Raw genomic sequence first — 22,792 nt, 5'->3', positions numbered from 1 at the left:
TACAGCGAGATATTCATTTCTCTTACCGTAAAAATCTGTCAAATGTTTTTCATTTTATACAGACTTTATGTATTTAATGTATCACAAAAGTGTAATTTGTCAAAACAAAGTTACGCAGCTATTTATATATGAAGCTGAAACGAGCTTTTTACTTCAAAATGAAACGAACTCACGGGCCGTGTTTCAAAATATCATAAACGGCCTTCATAGACAGCACTTGAGAGCTTCATATGCAAGTTTTGAATGTTTTCACCTGCCCTAGACGCCTAGAACACATGACAGTAGTCAGACTGAGTAGACAGTTAATAAATCTCGACTATCAACGAGCAGGACTAATATGAATGTTTTGTTTTCTATAAATATAAACAACTACCAGCTGAAGTTGTCAGTGATGTGCTGTGAATAATTGTATACATTTTTCTATCATAGCACTAATAGTGTCATCTAATAATATAAACTGCCACTAACTCTGAAGGTGCTGGTGAAGGTTGTATATTAATGCAAATGCATATTGATGGATGAGTGTCATTCTACGCACTGAAATAATTGGCTGAATGTAATGTTTCTATAATTGCATGTCCACAGACCTGCGGAAGCAGGCGAGGCAGCTGGAGAACGAGCTGGACCTGAAGCTGGTGTCCTTCAGTAAGCTGTGCACCAGTTACAGCAGCTCTCGGGACGGCCGGAGAGGAGACAGGTGTGATGGCACTGTAGTCACCCATCAAAGGAATTGTGATGTTTTTGAAATATCATTATGAAGATGGTAAAAACAGGGTTCTGCTCTCTCTGTGTTCAGTAGTTCAGATACAACGCCTCTGCTCTCCAACTCCACTCAAGACCGAATGTTTGAGACCATGTCAGTGGAGATTGAGCAGCTACTTGCCAAAGTAAGAGCTCTGTAAAATGTGCCAATATTAGGTTCTATATGTTCTATTTACAGTCTCCCAACCTGATTTCATGTATATTAAATCACTTACTGACTAATAAGAATTTTTTTTTGTGGTCAAAACTGATCTCTAGAGAGATATATACTACTGATTGAAAACAAATAAAATAAATGGAGGAGTATATAAGTACACTATTTGTTCAATTTGAATGAATTTATTTATTTTACACATTATTAATTATATTATGTACTTATATTTTTGTCTTCGTTCCTGTGTTTTAAAGCTTACGGGGGTGAATGACAAGATGGCTGAGTACACAAGCACACCAGGAGTAACGTCTCTGAACGCTGCTCTAATGCACACTCTCCAGAGGCACAGAGACATCCTACAGGTGTGTTTCTTGTCGTTTATAATATCGTCTCATTTGAACACAGTATTTTAAGATTGTAAGATTGTCCTTAAACAGCTGCCTGCCCAATTATTAATATATGTGTACTTTACACTACTGTTCAAATGTTTGGGGTCAGTATGATATTTATTCATTTATTTATTAAATAAATATATGCTAAATAAATGCTTTTATTTATTAAGGATGCCATACATTGATTAAAAGGGGCTTTACAGACATTTATAATGTTATAAAATGTTTCTATTTCAAATAAATATTAGTTTTTTTCTTTCGATTCATCTAAGACTCCAGCAAAAATGTATAACTGTTTCCACAAAAATATTAAGTTGCAAGATTTTCTACATTGATAATAAAAATAAATGTTTCTTGAGCACTTAATCAGCATATTTGAAAGATTTCTGGAGTATGATAAAAAGGCTGGAGTTATGGCTGCTGAAAATTCAGCTTTGAATTGCATAACATTTTATGATATAGGGGTCATGAACTGGTTATTATTTTATACTAGGGCTGGGTTTTGACACAAATTTCATGATTCGATTCGATTTGCATTTTATACTGTTGTCTGAGGTTCACTTATGACGTTTTCGTAATGGTTTTTATGTTCAAAAACATTAAAATCAGTACGTAATAGGCTATTTTCTACCCTGGTTTTGATCACGTGAGCTGAGTAAAACAGCTCACTGTATTTTAGTGTACTTAGTTTTTACTGTATTTTGATCATATTAATGCAGCCTTGGTAAACATAAAATACTTTGTTTATAAGCATTAAAAATAATAACAACCCCAAACTTTTGAAAAATAGTGAACTTGTTATGAAAACTGCATTATCAAGAGGAAAGGGCACTTCATGTGTTTGAAATGAATATAGCTGACCTAGCTTGTTACTGATAACCCCTTCATCTCTGTTTTCCTCATCTAGGATTACACACATGAATTTCATAAAACCAAATCAAACTTCATGGCAATCAGAGAGAGAGAGGATCTTCTGGGATCTGTTAGGAAAGACATTGAGTGAGTTTTCTCTTTAATTTCCTTTTGAAACCAGTTCCATGTAATGTGTAATTGACCTGTATTATGAAACCTTTTTATGTGTCCTGAAAATTCTCTCTAAACACATGGTTTCTGTTCACTGTTCAAGCTGTGAGTCTGATCTCTATATCTCCATGCTGTTTTATCCCAGAGCAAAGTTGAATCCAGGCCCTGATGAAAGCTTTAGATTTTTTTCTCACATTCTCTGTGCTGATTACTAAGAAAAAATTGTGGAGTGTAAAGCCAATATGAAACTATTGCACTCTTATTTAATTATATTTAATACACATATGCATGAAGACTGTGCAAGCTTTCTGCAGCCACAGATTTTATGTGGTGCTGGTTGTAACCCTGAGATCGTGACTGCAGGGCTGAATAATGACTTATTGATCTGAGCCGCAATGCTGTAGCACCTCTATGGGTGGCTTATTTAATTTGTGTCTTGAAATAGTTGTTTTGGTACCATATATGATGAGAAAAACTGCTCCATATTGTTCCTTTGCAGTTGCTATTTAACATATTTTTTTGTGTAAATAAACTACTGTCAGAATTGGATTTGAGCTCAATCCATCTTTTGCAGCACTGTATTTACTCAAGATAGGGGTACGTCCCGTTCTGCTTCATCTTCAGCCACATCCCACTCACCTGACCAGCATTAAACTTGTTTACCCAGTATAGAGAACAGCACATCAGCAGATTATATGGAAATTATATATAACGTGCATTCTGATTATTAACATACAATGTTTTACTACAGTTCAAAATTTGGGGTCAGTTAAGCCCCTTTCACACTGCAATTCTGGCAAATACACGGGTAAAGTGTTCCGGCAATTGTTCCCGGGTCGCTAGATTTTGCACTTTCACACTGCCAGTGATTGTCCGGGATATGTGCGTGCTTTCACACACAACCCGTAAAGGTCCCGTAATGACATGTGACATTAGGGCGTGATGTGTAATGTACGAGTTGAAAACATTAGGCACGTTATACTTTCACTGAAGCAGGCAAACGATCTCGGCGTCAGCGCGGAAAGTGAGGAACTAACTGATCTCTGCTTCATTACAGTTTGCACATATTTTTTCATCGCAAACATTGATCTTCCTTAAAAACAGCCGGTAAAAGAGTCGCACGATAACGTGCGTCATCACTTCAACACGGCATTAGATCTGGCTTTTGTTCACACAGCGCTCTTCCTGGGACTGAACCCGGCAATGTTACTAGGTCCCCGACCCGGGTTCAATACCGGAATCAATCCCGGGACGTGGTTGCTTTCACACAGAAGGCGACCCGGCAATGGTCCGCCAATTTGCCGGGTCCGACGTTCAGTGTGAAAGGGGCTTTAGATCTTCAAAAGTTATTATGAAAGAAGTCTCTTGTGCTTACCAAGGCTGCATTTATTTGATAAAAAATACATTTATTTCTGTGATGCAAAGCTGAATTTTCAGCAGCCATTACTCTTATAGTATTCAGCATCACATGATCCTTCAGAAATCATTTTGATATGCTGACATTTCTTCTTATCAACATTGAAAACAGTTGTGCTGCTTAAAATTTTTGTAGAAATTGCGATGCATATTTCCCCCCCTAGAATTTTTTGATTAATAGAAGGAACTGCATTTTGTTTGAAATAGAAATATATTATAATATTATAAAGTGCTTAACTATTGCGTCTATGCTGATTTAAAATATTAATTTCTTTTTTTAAAAGTTGTCTTACAGACCCCTCTAATTTTGAATGATAGTTTGAATAGATTGTATCTGACCCTCAGTATTATTAAATATATAAAGTTTATAGTACAAGCATGATGTGTTGTAAGATTCTGATAAATTAATATATTATTGTGCAAATTAGTGTAGTAGAAAGTGTTAATAAGTTGTAATATGCATATTTACCCCCAGAGGGCGATGGTGCTCATTTTGTAACACTGCTGGTTTGTCTGCCAATGTAGAACATTTTTTGCACGCTCATACTTAGTTACTTTCTGTCATGCAGACTGTGAAGGTTCTAGTCTAGCCACAGCCGAAGCTTTACTCCTTAAGTTTGTGCAGTGCATGTCATGCCTGCTGTGCTTCTCCTGTTACCTGGCTCCCCATCCATCAACAGCTCAGTGCTATAGAAATGTCAGCAAGCAGAAATGACAAAGCCCCCTGTGTGATTTAGTACACTTCCCTTGAATACATTGTTGGAATGATTAAGTTGACTATCAGCATCCTGTCACTTTGATTGGTGTGGACTGACAGTTGATTTGACCAGTGGGCAGGTGTAATCCCATAGAAACTGGATTAATATCCCTTCTACATATATCTGTTTACAATAGGTACAGAGAAAAACCCACCGGAGGGTGAAGCCTAGTTCAGCTGAGGTAGTCATTCAGGCAGCCTTTTCCCCATCCTTATAAACTGGAGATTTGTTTTAATTTGTGCTGTCAGGCCATTGGGTGTCTTCAGAGAATCCTGTCTGGTGTTGCACAAAGCAAGGGGGGAGTTTTTGTCTTTCATTAGATGAACTCTAGGGAAAGGGCTGTTCTTCCCAGCACAGTGTTCATTCATTATTTACACTAAATGCTCTCTGTGAGAAAGCGCTTGTGCATGGTACAGAATGAAGAGAAACCCTCAACCCCCCCCCACTAGACATTCTATAGGATGATGTTCATAAAATGCCACCTTGGTGATTGCTTTTCTGTTTTATTCATTAATTTTCTTTTCTCTTGTCAGGACTTATAAGAGTGGATCGGGAGTGAATAACAGGCGAACAGAGCTCTTCCTGAAAGAACACGAGCACCTGAGAAAGTAAGACCCTTCTTCCTCTGCTGTCTACTTGATGAAATTCACAGTAGTACGGTTTTTGTGTGAAGAAATTATTATAACATGATCATTTTACATTAGCCCATTTTTCTTTAATGGGACGAAGGTGCAGTGAAAAACATTACACATGGTTCACATGAATTAAAAATTTATTTATTTTAACTGCAGGTTTGGTGTGCATTTTTGGCCAAAAAATATGTGATTTATAATATTTCGCTATAAAATAAATATTTATTTAAGAGAAATGACATTATAATAATAATACAGTACAATTAAATCGTTTTATTTCAATTAGATGCTTAGCTCTACATGGTACTGCATCTTCATCTCAACCCTTTCTGATAAGATCAACACAGCCACCGATAGATTAGTAAAGATAGTGGTACAATTCTAGTTAATCCAAAGATTTTTCAGTGAAGTTACACAGTCGGGTGGAAGGGAGAGAAGACACTCAAAGTGTAGCACTCTGTCACCCACTCACAGTGTCCCAGCCACTTTGTCTGAGGAATGGAGCATGGTTATCTTTAATAAACACACTCTCATTCATCAGTAACTCCGTTACAGCAAGCTCTTTTGCGCTGTTCTGTGCCAAATTGATGACTTAAACTTGTGGAGTCATTGTAAGTGACTACCCCGACTGCTTGTTTGGCCATGGGTTGATTTGAGATAAGAAAGGATGTAAGATTTGCACTGGTTTTAAAACACTAAAATGAATCAATGGTCTGTGGTAAAGAACTTGACGGAGCATTTGCTCTGGTTCATTTGTTTCAAAGCCTAAGTGTATCAGCTTGCCAGAGGTAAGTAAAAGAGACCAGTGACAGAGACAAATATTACACTCACACGTTTAAAGACTCATGGATTGATATGATAATATATAGGAACGCTTTCTAAATTTAACTTCTGGGATTAAGCATACTAGCTAAAGAAAGACTGTCCTCTTTTTATTGTAACAAGTGAATGTAAATTGCAATTTGTGGACAAGGCATGATTTGACCAATTGAGAATTGTTTGAATCATGAAAAAGTGGGTGTTATGATCCAGAATAGATTCCTGGGAGTAAAAAGTCCATTCATTTTCTCCATAGAGAAATAATACAGAGCCATAATTAGCTCTCAGTTCTTATTGATCTGATGCTTCTATGGTATTTTAATTTCATTTTAAAAGCTATTGAACCCTCTGAGGTCTAAGGGTATTTTTGGGGCCTGGAGAAGTTTTGTCATGCCCTGAGATTTGTGCTTTTTTCAGTTGCTTATAAACCTCTAAATGCCTAAAGTCTAATCTCACTGTAATCAGCACAAACTGGACTATAATAATATGTGAGCAGCATGTATGTACATGATTGTGTTTTTGAGAAAAAAAAATGTTATGCGTGGTTAGTGAAAAACTAAAAATGTTAAATCACTTGAATAAGGCCATAAAGCACATACAGAACATTGGTTCCCGGGACTTTTGAGAATTGAGCTTGTAGCCTAGAATTTTTCTTTCTAAATTATGTGAAAATCATCTTGTTTACTCACTCACAGAAAACAATATATTGATTTAAATTTTCTAAGACACTTTTTGTTTGTAAAAGTCATATGCGAGTAGGAGTCAACTATCATGAATATCATTGTGATTTACACCTGAGAAGACAAAGGCCCGCATAATGAGCTGCATAATGACTAAATGAAATATTTACTTGTGAGTGCAGTTAAACAGTTTATTAGGAACAGTCAAAGCTGGCTTTCAAAGCTGTTTTTTTGCATCATTACTCCAGTCACACGATCCTTCAGAAATCATTTTAACAATCAGATTTTCAAAAAAAAAAAAAAAACATTTATTGTTATTATTATTATTATTAATGTTGAAAAGAGCTGAGAATATTTTTTCAGGTTTTTTTGGGATAAATTGAAAGAACAGCATTGGTTTGTTACATTTATATTTATATTTACATTTATTTGTTACATTTATATTATTTACATCAAGCTTTTGTATGGTATAGTGTATATCTTTATTGAAACTTCATAATGTTTTACTTGATTATACATTTAGTCAGGAATTATAGTTTGGAAAAAGTCTAACTAGTAAAATGTTTACACGTTATGTGAAAACTAGTACAAATATATAAATAAATAAAAAGACTTATGTTTATGATCTTTGTTGAATAAAGGGTTTCATTCTTTTTTTCTAAGGAAATCCAATCCGTGTATCATTCGTTCTTTCGTTTTTCTAATTGAAACCAAAAATGGAAAAATAAAAAAACGACTTGTTTTTTTTTATCTGTTTCCAAAACCAAAATGAAAAAACGGATATAGATTCATTTTCCGATTTTCAAATTTGTGCTAATATCAAAAAAAAAAAAAAAAAACGGATAACAAGCGTGTGTGTTTCACTTTGGTGTTTTCGTCTGATGCCAGTTAGTGACGGTCGTTCTTGAACGATTCGGTCATTTTAAACGAATCTTTAATGTGACTCGGGAAGAACGAGTCGTCTCTGGGAGTGATTCGTTCAGTCGCATATGCGCAAAATTCTATAGTTTCTGTACAGGAATTAGTCTAGGGTCTAGTTCACCTTTTTCAGTCAATGCAGTGGGAGCCGGAAAAAGAATTGATTAGTTCTTTTTTTTATTTGATTAATGCCAATGTACCAAAGATAAAAGTACAGATAGGTAATGTCAATATTGCATACAAAGAAGTGGCATTATATGCAAAGCACCATTTACAGATGTATGTAAACATAAAAATAAATAATACTAATCGAAAGCTTTAACAAAATAAATTAAAAAGATTAAATAGCATTGAAAAGATTAAACATTTTTGACAGCCTTAAGATTTTTGGAAGATTAAATAGTTTGGAACTTTGGATATACTGTTGAACCTCTTTTTTTTTTTTTTTTTTTAATAATATATAATGGATTTTGATGAGTGAATTTACTGCGGTGAATATGACATTTTGCAAGAAGTCATAATTGGTTAATAATGAAATATACATTAATTTTGTCTCTTTGAATATTAAAGAAGCCAAACAGTACATCCTTAAAAAGCAAAGAGAAACCATGTAGCACACTGCGATAGATAACATTAGAGAATTCATTCCAAAATAGCTGTGTGTGAAGACAATCCCAAACGATATGTATATCAGTTTCATTAGGGTCACCACAAAAACAACAGCTTGTATCTATGTCTGATTTAAACCTTTTCAAAAACACTTTAGCTGGGTAAAATCTGTGTAACCATTTGAATGAGATTTCTCTAACCTTGTTAGTTATTATATATTCCAAAGACAGAGTCCATACATCCATACCCATCAATATGATCAACCACATTCCTCCAATAAGACACCACATATGGAGTCGTTACACGCTCCTTTTGAAAAAGCGATCTAATCTTATAGTTACGTGATGAAGGATACTGGACAAAGTCGTGGCCTAGTTGTTAGAGATTTTGACTCCTAACCCTAGGGTTGTGGGTTCGAGTCTTGGTCTGGCTATACCACGACTGAGGTGCCCTTGAGCAAGGCACTGAACCCCAACTGCTCGCCGGGTGCCGCAGCATAAATGATGAACACTGCTCCGGGTGTGTGTTCACAGTGGGTGTGTGTTCACAGTGGGTGTGTGTTCACAGTGTGTGTGTGTGTTCACTGCTGTGTGTGTGCACTTTGGATGGGTTAAATGCAGAGCACAAATTCTGAGTATTGGTCACCATACTTGGCTGAATGTCACATCACTTTTTCACTTTCATGTAACAAAAAGCATAGTTTTCCTACTGGGATTTCAAATGGGTGTAAAGATAAAGATAAAGTGCTGGATGATCTAATGAGTCCCTTGAAAGCGTAACAACTCCTTTAGGAACAGTGTCCATGATGATGGAGAATTCTTTGGGAGTTACTGGAAAATTAAAATAAAATAAGACTTAAAATAAGACCTTCCAAGTTAAAGAACTTGGAAACAACCAAAACAAATTTCCAAATGAAGTACCGCTGAGAAGTGCTTAAAAATGAATGACCATGCAAGTAATGCCTGTTTATGAAATTTGGTTAAATTGTAAGGGATTCTAGTAATATTATAAATACAGATCAATAGGAAAGGGAGACCACCTACTTTGGAAAAGTAGTCATTGGGGATAAAAATCCATATTGAGTTTGGATAACACAAACACTGTCTAATCCAATTAATTTTGAAAGTGTTGTTCAAAGAAGAGAAATCAAGGAAATTAAACCCACCAGAATCATATGTGTTCATTAATAAGTACTCTTTATTACCTTTTTTACAACATTCAGTGTATAGATAAGTGTATAACCATTATGACAGAATTTTGTACATTTATAAACTGTAAGAAGTAAAAAGCTCAGAAATACAGTAACTGTAAGAGTAAATAATAATTATAATAATGATGATGATAATAATAATGATTAGGCACCTGTTTGTAAGGAAGCATGTAAATTCATCTATCCAATGCTGTCACGTCACGTGACAAAAGAACGAATGATAGGATAAAGCCTTTTATACAGTCTTTATTATTATTATTATTATTATTATTATTAAACAATACAAACATTAAAACATTAAGGCAATACACTTAAAATCATAAAGACAAATAATAATAATAATATACACAGAGATTTGTTGCCAGGGTAACTCCAGTCTATGGTCAAAGCTTATGGGTCTGTCACGTGAGGAGCGACTCGAAAACCCGAAAGACTCAAGAGATTAACTAATCAATTCTCTAACACCAGCTCCCACTGCATTGACTGAAACGGGTGAACTAGACTATTCCTGTACAGAAACTATAGAATTTTGCGCATGCGCGACTGAACGAATCACTCCCAGAGACGACTCGTTCTTCCCGAGTCACATTAAAGATTCATTTAAAATGATCGAATCGTTCAAGAATGACCGTCACTAACTAGCATCAGACGAAAACACCAACGTGAAACACACACGCTTGATATCCGTTTTTTAAATTCTTCATATTAGCATAAATTTGAAAATCGGAAAACGAAGCTTTATCTGTTTTTTCATTTTGGTTTTGGAAACAGATAAAAAAAAAAAGTCGTTTTTTTATTTTTCCATTTTTGGTTTCAATTAGAAAAACGAAAGAACGAATGATACACGGATTAAATCCAAATCTCAAATCCTGAGGTAATCCACATCACATTTTCTTGGGTTGAATTATGTCTTATTCCTCTCATCGCGAAGCAAACAGTAAAAAAAAAAAAACTTGAAGAACAGTCTCGCTGCTTTGTTTCCTGTATGGGCGTATTTAAGCCGCGTGCTTCAGTGAAACATTAGAATCTCAACAGCACGTTCAGCGTGGCCACATTACATGTTATGAAGGGAGATGTGAAAAACGGACATTGCGTTGTTTTCATATGGATTACTTTATCACAGAATATTTGTTTTCGGCAGCAGTTATTTAGTTTAAAAGTAGACATGTCAGGCTTTCTATAGATATCTCTCTCATGTCTCTTCGTTGAGTATTTCCAAAAAAAGTAGACCCTTTACAGATTTGATTGATGTATTGCTCTTATCTGTACGGTCAAAACTGAAAGTGTAATTTAAGTTCTTTTCGGGGTTATCAGGAGAAAATGCCCCATAACGCGTATACGTGTTAATTGACTTCAGAGGGTTAATTGATGAATTCCTTGTAGAGCCATATATTGTATATTCTACCATTCAAAAGTTTAGCTTAAACTTTCTATTCAAAATGTTAAGCAGCACATCTAACATTGATCATAAGAATACAAATCTGAAGAATAATGTGACACTGAACACTGGAGTAATGGCTGCTTTGCTATTATAGGAGTACAAAACCCTTAAAAATATTGAAAAACATTTTAAATTGAAATAATAATAAATAATTTAACTATTAATATTTTCGTAGTTTGGATCAAATTAAATGAACACTTTTACATTATTACACTTTTCATTATGGTTAGCTCCAAGAACACATTCATATGCAAATTAGACGTGATGAGTAGATACATTGTATAGAATGGGAAATTTATGGACATTTTATGCACATATTCCATTAGTACAGTTATATTCATGTCAAATCATTCTGTTATATCTTTCATAACAGTTGAGAATCCTCTTTGTACCAAGTTTGGCTAAAAATAGTCTGAAACCTAAAAACTGATTAGTGTATGTATGTATGTATGTATGTGTATATATATGTGTGTGTGTGTTTGTGTGTGTGTATAATGGGGACAGGGTCTTGTACAATCAGGCCAGGAACACACTGAACAAAGAGATTAGAGCGGCTAAAAAGACCTATGCTAAAAAGTTGGAAGACCAGTTTACTTCCAACGACTCTACTTCAGTTTGGAGAGGACTGAGAGCCATCACAAACTACAAGACACCATCCCCTTGCACTGAGGCTAATCAACGACTTGCTAACGACCTGAATGAGTTTTATTGTAGATTTGAAACCCCCAACACCCACTCTGACCATCTCCCTACACAACCATTAACACCTCCTGCAATCCCCCTCTCCATACCTCCTGCTCTTCAAATCTGTGAAGATGATGTGCGCCAGGTCTTCAAGAAAAACAAAAGAAGAAAAGCACCAGGCCCAGATGGCGTTACACCAGCCTGTCTGAAAATCTGTGCTGACCAGCTGGCCCCCATCTTTTCACAGATCTTCAACAGATCTCTGGAGTTGTGTGAAGTGCCTTCCTGCTTCAAACGCTCCACCATAATCCCCATTCCAAAGAAACCCAAGATAACAGGACTTAACGACTACAGACCTGTGGCTCTAACGTCTGTCGTCATGAAGTCGTTTGAAAAACTGGTTCTGGCTTATCTGAAGGACATCACTGGACCCTTACTGGACCCCCTGCAGTTTGCGTACCGAGCAAACAGGTCCGTGGATGATGCAATCAACATGGCATTGCACTTCATCCTGCAACATCTGGACAAAACAGGGACTTATGTGAGGATCCTGTTTGTGGACTTTAGTTCGGCTTTCAACACCATCATCCCAACAACCCTCCAGACCAAACTGACCCAGCTCTCTGTTCCTAGCTCTATCTGTCAGTGGATCACCAGCTTTCTGACAGATAGGCAACAGTTAGTGAGACTGGGGAAATTCATGTCAAACAGCTGCTCCACCAACACTGGTGCCCCTCAGGGATGTGTTCTCTCCCCTCTGCTCTTCTCCCTGTACACCAACGACTGCACCTCTAAAGACCCCTCTGTCAAGCTCCTGAAGTTTGCAGACGACACTACAGTCATCGGCCTCATCCAGGACGGTGACGAGTCTGCTTACAGACAGGAGGTTGAGCAGCTGGCTGTCTGGTGCAGTCTTAACAACCTGGAGCTGAACACGCTCAAAACAGTGGAGATGACTGTGGACTTTAGGAGAAACCCCCCTGCACTTTCCCCACTCACCATCATGAACAGCACTGTGGCTGCAGTGGAGTCATTCAGATTCCTGGGAACCACCATCTCTCAGGACCTGAAGTGGGACAATCACATTGGCTCCATTGTGAAAAAAGCCCAACAAAGGTTGTACTTCCTTCGCCAGCTGAGGAAGTTTAACCTGCCACAGGAGCTGCTGAAACAGTTCTACTCAGCCGTCATTGAGTCAGTCCTGTGTACTTCAATTACTGTCTGGTTTGGTTCAGCTACAAAATCAGATATCAGAAGACTACAGAGAACTGTTCGGACTGCTGAAAGGATTATTGGTGCTCCCCTGCCCACCCTCCAAGAACTGTACACATCCAGAGTGAGGAAAAGGACTCAGAAAATCACTCTGGATCCCTCACATCCAAGTCACCCCATCTTTGAACTTTTGCCATCTGGCCGGCGCCTCAGAGCCGCAAATACAAGAACAGCAAGGCACAAGAATAGTTTCTTCCCCCAGGCAATCTACCTCATGAACAGTTAAATGTTTCCCACTTAAACTTATGCTTATGCAAAAATGTGCAATATCCTTATATTTATTTGTTACCCCTCCATCCTAGAACATTCCTGCATCTCACTCGATCCTATTCCATTATCATTTATAGCACAATTGTTTATACACTTATTTATTTGCCAATTTGTAATTCTCCCGTAATTTTTTTTTTTTTTTTTTTTTTTTTTTTTTTTTTTTTCTGTGTGTTGTTGTGTGTCTGTTTACTGGAAGCTTATGTCACTAAAACAAATTCCTTGTATGCGCAAGCATACTTGGCAATAAAGCTCTTTCTGATTCTGATTCTGATTCTGATATACATATTTTTTCTGGTTCTCAGAATGATATGAACATCCTGCCACATATTAGGCTAAATATAAAGTATATTGTTTTTATACAATATTGTTAATGTACACTGACTATGAATGAACAGTTTTTGTGTTTTGTTTGTTTTTGAATTCCCTGTAGGGAAAATACATGTGAATTATACTTACAGAACCAAGGCATCTATAAATTGGGCGGTTACTTTTTGCTCTATAGATTCAGTTTAGATTCACTTGCATTGACCTGCTGCTCGTGTGCTGAGTGGTAATTGGCACAGTTGAGACTGTAAGCTTGCTGAATGCTGAGAGTGTATGTGTGCGCCTCTCTCTCTCTCCCTGCAGTCCTGGCCACATGCCCGCTTTGTTTCTCAGCATCAGTGTGCCCTTACTTCTCTCAGTCCAGTGCCTCACACCAGAGTCTGCTATGGGGGCAAACACAGGGCATAGACACTTCATTTACTTTTGCAGCGCTCTGTGTTGTTTTCCCTTTCTTTTTCTTTTTTAGGTCCTGTGTTAACTATATAGAACATTTATGTATGATAGAATATGATCCAAATTATCACACCATTGGTATTGTTGACATACAGTACATCCATAAGCAGTACGATAAGTAACAAGAGCTGCGTATGTATGATTTGGGCTGTGGTTGTCGTCTCATCTTCCTTTAACATGCTTCTTAGCTCTCAGAGAGGAAGTAATCTTTGGTGTTATTGCTTGAGCCCATTCCAATGTAAACAGTAATTGAAGTCAATGCTATCAGGAATTCCATTTAAAGACATTAACGGCTATGACAGTATGACTCATAGATTACATTGAGCACTCAGAGAAAACAGAGAGGGAGATTGTGGAAACACATTGTAGACAATTTCAGTCGATATCAGTCAAAAGATTTTTTACTTTGTTTATTGAGTTTTTCTTTTTCACCCAAGTAACATAAGGATACTGATAAACGCAGGGCACAAGACTCTGGCTTTCTTCATCTTCTTAGCAGCTCTATGAAATAAAAAGATAGAAAATACTGTCAAGTTCATGATAAAAATATTAATGGTAACACTTTACAATAAGATGTCATTTGTTAACATTAATGTATTAACTAACATCAATGAACAATGCATTACAATACAATTTATTAATCTTTGTTAATGGTAATAAAAATCGAGTCATTCATTGTTCATGTTAGTTCACAGTGCATTAATGTTTACAAACAACTTGTGATTTTAATAATGCACATAAGTAAATGCTGAAATTAACATGAACTACGATTAATAAATGCTGTGGAAATATTGTTGATTATTATTTATTTATATGTTAACTAATGTAATTAACTAATGAACCGTATTGAAGAATAACTGCAGATGAAACATTAAGTGCATGGCACTGCGACCAACTTAACATTTTACAGAGCTTAATGTAGCACTCAGTTTTTCAAGATCAGTTTTAGCTTAATAGATTTGAAAAAATAAAAGTGTTACTACGCACAGGCCGTATTGATTGCAAATACAAAAACAAGTGAAGGAAACGCAGTACTTATTAAAATAATCATCCTTTACTTCAATATATGAACACCGAAAACCGCTGATAACAGGTTAATATAACGTTTCCCATTCTGTGACTAGTAAAATAATGGCAACTTGCTCTGCTGAACGTGGCTCTCCTCGGAGCAGCTGCGAGCTGCCACCTGGGCGCTCGACCAGGTATTGGCACTGGAGTATTTACATGTGGTGTTATCATAAGAGAACTGTTCATTTTAAATATTGCAGTTATCACTAATACCGGTATATCGTCACACACTAAATTAACACTATATCGATTTAGGGGTGTGCACGGATAGTCGAACATTCGAATATTCGTTCTGCTCTAATTATTGGCTAAATAAAAATGATATTCGAATTTCGCAAAAAAAAAAAAAAAAAAAAAGTTCACAATAAAACCTAATTTGGTCACTTTCTGTGATTCTCCATGGCATATTTGAAGATGTATGCAAGCAAAAAATAATTAATGAATGAATAAAGGGCCGTTCACATATCGCGCTTTCTCCTCCTTTCCAAAGCGCTCGGGCAGAAGCGCTCCTGAGGCGTCTGCCGTTGCTAAGCAACAATGACGCGCTCTCTCCATGAAGACGCGGAAATTTCAGCAAAGGATAAATGGATTTGCAGCACAAAAAAATCGCTTTCAGTAGCTCTGCTTCTAAATTTATTTAAAAATGGCAATCCATATACACCTATGATCAGCTTTTCCTTCATCTTGGCTGAGATTTCAACGTTGTTACGGGAAAGGATGAAGCTGATTGGTTAGTTCTTGTCACATGACCCGCGGTTTGCTTGCGGCATTCTGAAAAGTTGAGATGTTTTTAACTCGATGCGGTGCGGACGCGCCTGGAAAATCGCATCGCAACCACGTCGCTTCCATTATGAGCGCGCATACCGCGCGCCTACATTGGAAATAACGAACTTGAGCACGCAAAAAACGCGATATGTGAACCGCCCCTAAGAACTGCGGTTTTCTACAGTACTTAAAATATGCCGTGGAGAATCACAGAAAGTGACCGAATTCAAGAACATTGTTGCGGCATCTCTCAAGCAACGAATAAACACCGCTAACTTGGAGAATGCAGTGAAAACTCCTCTTCTCGCGTCTGCCCTAGACCCTCGGCACAAACATCTCAGGTTTCTCGATGAAAACATGAGAGAAGTAAGAAAAAAAACCTTTTTTGAACATTATCAGAACATTTTCCTTGATGCGAGTGGTGCTGATGCAGCAGCCGCCACCAACGATGAAGAGAAGGCAATGCCCACTCGTCGGGAAAGGCTGAGCCAGTTCCTCAGCGATGATTACAGAGAGTCCAGCCGAGACGAGTGGGAACAGTTCTTGCTGGAGCCATGATTAGGATCCCATTTAGTGGTGAAACGAAAACACGAAGCGCTTCAAAATACTTATTCGCTTAACACACCGTTATTTGAGAGTCCCGACAAGGTCTGTGCCTTCAGAGCGCGTTTTCTCCGCTGCCGGCCTTATTGTTAACAGACTAAAGGAGCCGACTTTTTGCCCGTATTTTTTAACAAGAACATGTAAAACAATAGAAAAAAAAGCAAAAAAGATTTGCTGACAGTTTAAAAGTTTAAAAGTTAAGTGTAGGCTAGGTTCTACAATAGCTTAATTGCTGCAGGCTGCTTTACGTTTTTTCTTTGTTCACTTTTTTTTTTTTTGCTTTAAATCTGTACTTTTGTTTGTTTGCATGCATTGTTAAAGGTTTTCAGCTACAAAACATGATGTGTAATGTTCAAGCTTATTGTGTGTAAGCTTGTTCAAAATGATGGAAACAATAAATGTTCCTGAAAAATAACGTCTGTCTCATTAAACTTAATTTAAATAAACGAATATTCGAATATTCGTTTTTTGTGAGTTCAAATATTCGAATGTGATATTTGCGGAAAACGCCCATCCCTAATATCGATAATTGTTGCTTTGAATGTCACAGTTATCGTCAATACCAGTATATTGCAACACCCTTAGGTGAGACCCTTGAGCAAGGCACCGAACCTTCAACTGCTCCCAGGGCACCACAGCAGAAATGGCTGCTCACTGCTCTGTGTGTGTGTTCACTACTCACTGCTGTCTTGTGTGCACTTGGATGGGTTAAATACAGAGCACACATTCCAAGTATGGGACACCATACTTGACCATGTCATGTCCTTTCCAAAAAAAAAAAAACACCTTATAGATATACACTATTTTATTTTATTTTATTTTATTTACAGAAATACACAAATGAAGCACAAAAATATATTAATTCTCCAGTTTCCATAATTGTAGCTTTCTAATGTTTGCAGCTTGTCACCTCTCTCTTGCTCTGCTTGCATAGCACTAAATCTGAAGTGCTGAGCACATTTCTTTCTTGGGACGTGAGCACAGGGCAAGCAGAGAGGCTTGGTTTTCACTCACAGCTCTCTCTGTGTGTGTGTGTGTGTGTGTGTGTGTGTGTGTGTGTGTGTGTGTGTGTGTGTGTGGAGACAGAAGGACTCTGCAGTCATGCCTGTGGGAGTTTTGGCCCATCTCCACTCATATCAGATGTAGCTAGAAGGTTCATGAGAGTCTTTGGAAGTCATATTCAGAATTTGAACTTTTAACATGAAATGCCATTTTTAATTTATATTAGTCAGCACTGTGTTCGTTATTATGCTATATACAATATATGACAGTATACTTAAAATCTACTATAAATAGAAGTCATAAATTTTGTTTTGAAAGCAAAAAACAGATTAAAGTGGTTGCAAGTTTCTATCTGCATTTGGCACATGGTGTCAAATTTGGGTCCTGTGAATAACCAGAGAGTGAATAGCCAGTGCTCTCTTCCACCCTCAATACCACAGTCTCGTGAGGTGAGACCCTTGAACAAGGTACTGAACCCCCAGCTGCTCCCAAGGCGCCGCAGCTATATGGCTACCCACTGCTCCGGGTGTGTGTTAACGGTGTGTGTTTCTTCACTACTGTGTGTGTGCACTCCAAACCAAACCCTTGCGCTAACCATATACTATGTGTGTGTTGTTAATTAATATTACTCTGTACTTATTTGTGTAATTACACTGTAACAAGGACACTTTAAAACAAAGTGTAACCCAAAAAAATCTTATCATAATGATCCACTCTCTTTGTTTTGGATTGTGTACATTAATTTACGCTTCTGTATGCCCTCCATTGTTGCTGATCCATTCTCATCTTCAGACTTTTAAATACAATTATATTATCCCTTGGAATCCCTTGATTCCATTTCTTAAAGCTGTTAGCATATTGTAGGAAATTGTTATTGTACTTAAGGTGGACACTTGGGATCAGAGCATTGTAGGGTTTCCAAGGTGTCCATTTATTTATTGCATTTGAAGTGTTTCCGTACGGCTAAAGTCCATTAGCTCATTTAGAAGAGACTCTCTCTCTTGCCCTCTGGATGTGGGGATTCAGTTTGGCAACTCTCCCACCAAAAACAGTGAAACAGATCAAAGTACAAATGGTAAAAGTAGTTTAGCAAAGACAGAGTGACCTTGAGTCTTAATTTCTGCCATACTCATCATGGTGCGAAAGGAACAGAGCACACCATTAAATGAGAAGCTTGTGCCAAAAGCTTTTGTAATTCCATTATCGAGCCCACAGTGTTTTTTCTCTAGCTCTCTGTGGTGCTGGGAGACAGAAAACGGAAATGTCATCCCATATTATTGGAAAACTATGACCAGATTAGGCAATAGCTGAAAAGCTATTGTTTTCCTGACCTGTGAGCTCTCTCTTCTAGCTCATTATCATATTAACATGTTATCTGTATCAACGGTAACCTCTCCACCTGTCGTTCCATGAGTGGAGGATCCAGCAGATGGAGCTCACCGGCCTGGGGCTTCGACGTCTCTCTCACTCTCCTCCTGTCAGCTCTGTGGAGCTGGGGTATAAATCTTGCCTCACATAGGTCAGCCAATAACAATGAGGTGGATTTTCTGATGAGCCAGCAAGATTCCTCTCTGTGCCAGCTTTAGGGAAAAAGAGCAAACCTGGCTTCATGACTGATAATGAGCACTCATTTAAGTACATTTCTCATTTTTAAACTCATGTTAAATATCCAGTGCCTAGCTTTGGTTTTTAGAGCAATTCTTCCATGGCTTAAAATGAACTCCATTTCAACAGCTGTCAGGTGGACCTTGGAGTATCCATGCTGCATACATTACCTTACTGTCTGTCCTGGTGAATTCTTTAATGTTAACCATACATTTATTTGATCAAAACCAAACACCCCCCCCCCCAAAAGAAAATAACAATAGTGATATTCCTAAATATTTAGTTAAAAATTTAAGTTTAAAGTTTTGCAGAAAACTTTAAGGCTGAAGGTGACAGAGACAGTGAGAGGTAAAAGAAGAATGGTTTTAAATTACCCTTATGCTAATGAACCCATTCAGGACTGGAGAAGCCAAGATGTAGGGAAAGTTTTCTCCAACAGTGGAGCTTTTGTGTCACATATGTTGCGCCAGACCCTGACATCTTTCCATAGCCTGTCTGCCTCGGAGCTGATAAAGAACTGCAGTAAATCTTTCAGCTAAATCCATGTCTTGTTTCAGTCTATAAAAACACAGCTTGAATAGGACCTTGACGCCCCTCCCAGATGCAGCAATGCACATTTTATAGCACAGCCTGGTGACAGATGGGTAAAACCAACAAGTCACCCCCTGATAACTGTCAGTTGTCCACAGCACCATACAGGTGTGCTGTGTATGTGTTTTCATATAGTCATCTTCCAGCCTCTCTATATAAACTAGTTAAAAGTTTAGTTTAATGTTAGAGTTGGAGTTTAGTACCATGCATTCAGTTTGAACTTGACTTCAACAAATAATAAATTTAAACCAACAATAACTTATTTATTTTACTTTTTAATAAATGCATAGAGTTTCTTGAATAATTTTGAGTGTTGACACAAACAGATCATTAAACTAGAGTTTGAATCCATTCATGAAAATAAGAGTTTGAACTGCTTTCCAGAAATGAACCGTACTAACTCTAACATCTGTTTTGCTCCTGAAGTTTAATTAAAAACTGTATTTTTCTCATTCAGATATTTGCTAGACAAATATATTTTTTGTTTAATATGCAATATTTTGGCAAGCTGTAAATTAAGTATTGGTTATTTATTTATTTAGGATTGCAGGTCTTAATAGTCTGTGTTAGCGAAGACTGTTATTTATGCACATTTTTTAGATAAATTTGAATACATTAGTATAATGCCTGATTACATGAAGCATCTCAGGAAATGAAGTGCCTTGAAAGGCTGTGCATCAGTACAGTACCAGTTTGTGTGCGTCATGTGTAGCATGTGCTTCATGTGTTGCATAGATTAATGATGAATAGATTGAAAAATTACTTTAGATTTAGTTTTTAATTTTAAGTTAAAGGTTCACATTTTGTTTTATTGTAAACAGGTGCTTTTCCAAAGGATAGTCATATCTGGAGGTCAGATTTGTTAATACTTGAGTTCCCTGGAGACAAGGATCTAATGACTTGACTGCTATGTTTTGTTTTTAGTTTTTTTCTCTGAAACATTATCAGTATCAATCCTAATTGGCAAATTAAATGCTGAGCACATTGTTTGCAATGAGCTCTTCTTGAAACAAAAGACTCAAGGGAGGTATGGGGTATGACACACATTTTTGTGTGTCTGTAGAGGTTGGTTATTGGGCCCTGTGGAATAGGACTGTTCACCAAGCCATTTTCACATCTCTTGTGTATTTCTCAGATGAAAGTGGGGACTTTTGTGGTTAAGCGTCATTTCCAAACAACACTGTTCAGTGTATGATTCCAGGAATGAATAGTGAATCACTTTATTATAGTATACGCTGCTGTTCAAATGTTATGGGTCAGTGAATCTTTTTAAGGAATTAATACTTTTAGCAAGGACACAAAATTTATAAAAAGTGTCAGTAAAGGCATTTATAATGTCTTAAATTATATTTCTATTAAACATCTAATAAACATGAACTTGAACTTCATTCAAAAATCCAGATGTACCTGGGTCATCACAAAAATATTAAGCACACAGGATCATGTGACACTAAAGACTGGAGTAAATGATGCTGAAAATTTAGCCACACCATCACAGGAATAAATGACATTTTAAAATGTGTGAGGGATAATGTATATCCATCCAGTTGTTATCGCAGAATAAACTTTGACAGGCTGATCAGGCCCCCGACCCAAAGCAGTTTACACTGCTGCTTCCCACACAGTAAATAATTGGACACAAAATATTGATTTGAGTTTAAATATTTTATTAGTTCACTAAACGCAAAACTTCTGTGAAGAAAACAGTTGCTAACAGGTGGCTTCTAGCAAAGATGAATGAACAAGTTCAGATTAGACAAACAGAATATGGTACGGTACACTGCTTTAAAGCACATAATTATAAGGGCAAGAGATTGATTTGATATAAAAAAAATTATAATCCATTAATGTGTACAAATGTCACTACTGACTGACCAATTAGAATCAAAAATGTGGTTTCATAAATTATAATAAAAACGTTATTTTAAATTATAATACTATTTCACAATATTACTGTTTTTACTGTACTTTTTAATCAATTGAATGCATCCATGGTAAGCATATAAGACTTAAAAAAATGTAATATCTAATACTAATACCACAAACTTCTGAATGGTAGTGTTAATTTTCTAAATTTTCATATCAATTTGTAAACAATTTATTTAATAATTGGACATTCACGTTCATAAAATATTCACCATAGTCCAGATGTGTATGCCAGCAACCCAAGTCTAGATGTGCTCTGCTGAAAGCTTTACAGATCTAAAATGTTGCACTATAATTTTCAGATTGGCAGTCATGTGTGATACTAGCTAATGCAATTTAACTAATAGCCCTGCTGTTGAGTTCAAAATGGATGAGGATTAATGGGGAAAAAAACTTTTGCATTGTCTTCTCATTAACTTTCTCCCTAGCTGATTTATTTCCTTTTGAATTTAATTTTCTTTGTAGGAAACCAGGTGGATATATGTCCGATGCAGATGATGTAGATTAATGAGTCTTAAGGAAGACTTATTAATTATTTTTCAAGATAAAATGCAGAAGATGACAAAGGAACCTGCTTAGTCGAGTCCCACGGGATGCTAAATATTTGTCCTGCTAATTGCAAACTAAACACGCAAAATCAGCATCATTTGCACCCACTGGGACAATTTATAATGATTAGTCTAGCCGAGAACTTGGATACTTCGTCTTTGCCAATGCAGTGTTTTGGCTCTTTGATCAGTCAAAGTCATAAGCTCTTAAGATGACAGAGCAGAGCTTCTCGGATCAGATTTGCTGCACCTTTCTTCAAAGCATTTATAAGCAGGAGCCAAGATGTGAGTTAATATGCTTGTGAAGACAGAGCCCTGTCCTGCAGTAGTGGGGCTTAACAGCAAGTGGACTGTTAGACTCTATTCTCCCAGCTGCCTTTTTGTGTGCCAGATTTCTCTCGCCGCTGCTGACAAACCAAGCAGACAGAAAGAGAGTTCGCAGGCATCTGAGGGAGAATTTGCAATCTCATTTTTTCTCTCGTAAATCAAAATTGAAGCTCTCTGTCGCACCGAAAACCATTTGTCTGGGAATTGAGGACTTTCTTTCCCCTGAGGTCTGGCCCTGAGACTTTGTCATCTGAATTGACAGAGGATGTGATTTTGAGCGAGCATAGAATTTCATTCCCACCCTGCAGGCTTGCATCTCCTTTTCGGGGAGAAAAATGGGCGTGATGTGGGAATGAGACATTCCAGTAGACAGTAGTGCAAGATTGAAGAATTGTTCCTGAAAGATAATTTCATTCACATAAGATAATTGTCTTTTCTGCGCAATAGATGCAGTGACGAAATGTGAATCTATTTGTTTCCCACACACACCATTTGCAATCAATATCATCTGTTAATCTTGAATGGGATTATATTTACTCA

The 22,792-nt window shown here is 37.0% G+C and overlaps 1 protein-coding gene across 3 annotated transcripts in view; it reads left to right on the top strand.

The window, feature by feature from the left end:
• The window catches only part of LOC132122718 (Golgi SNAP receptor complex member 1), a 32,203-nt gene that overhangs the window by 361 nt on the left and 9,050 nt on the right, over positions 1–22,792 (top strand). For 2 of the 3 annotated variants that reach the window (XM_059533060.1, XM_059533062.1), the window contains exons 2-6: positions 586–697; positions 797–887; positions 1,171–1,278; positions 2,216–2,307; positions 5,039–5,113. In XM_059533060.1, coding sequence (XP_059389043.1) covers positions 586–697; positions 797–887; positions 1,171–1,278; positions 2,216–2,307; positions 5,039–5,113 — 478 coding nt within the window. The remainder of the gene's footprint in view (positions 1–585; positions 698–796; positions 888–1,170; positions 1,279–2,215; positions 2,308–5,038; positions 5,114–22,792) is intronic. The other variant, XM_059533061.1, reaches the window with a different exon arrangement.

This window comes from Carassius carassius, chromosome 41, assembly GCF_963082965.1.
Source record: "Carassius carassius chromosome 41, fCarCar2.1, whole genome shotgun sequence".
Classification (NCBI taxonomy): Eukaryota; Metazoa; Chordata; class Actinopteri; order Cypriniformes; family Cyprinidae; genus Carassius; species Carassius carassius.
The sequence above is the reverse complement of the archived record's forward strand: the minus strand, read 5'-3'. Positions and strand labels throughout refer to the sequence as shown.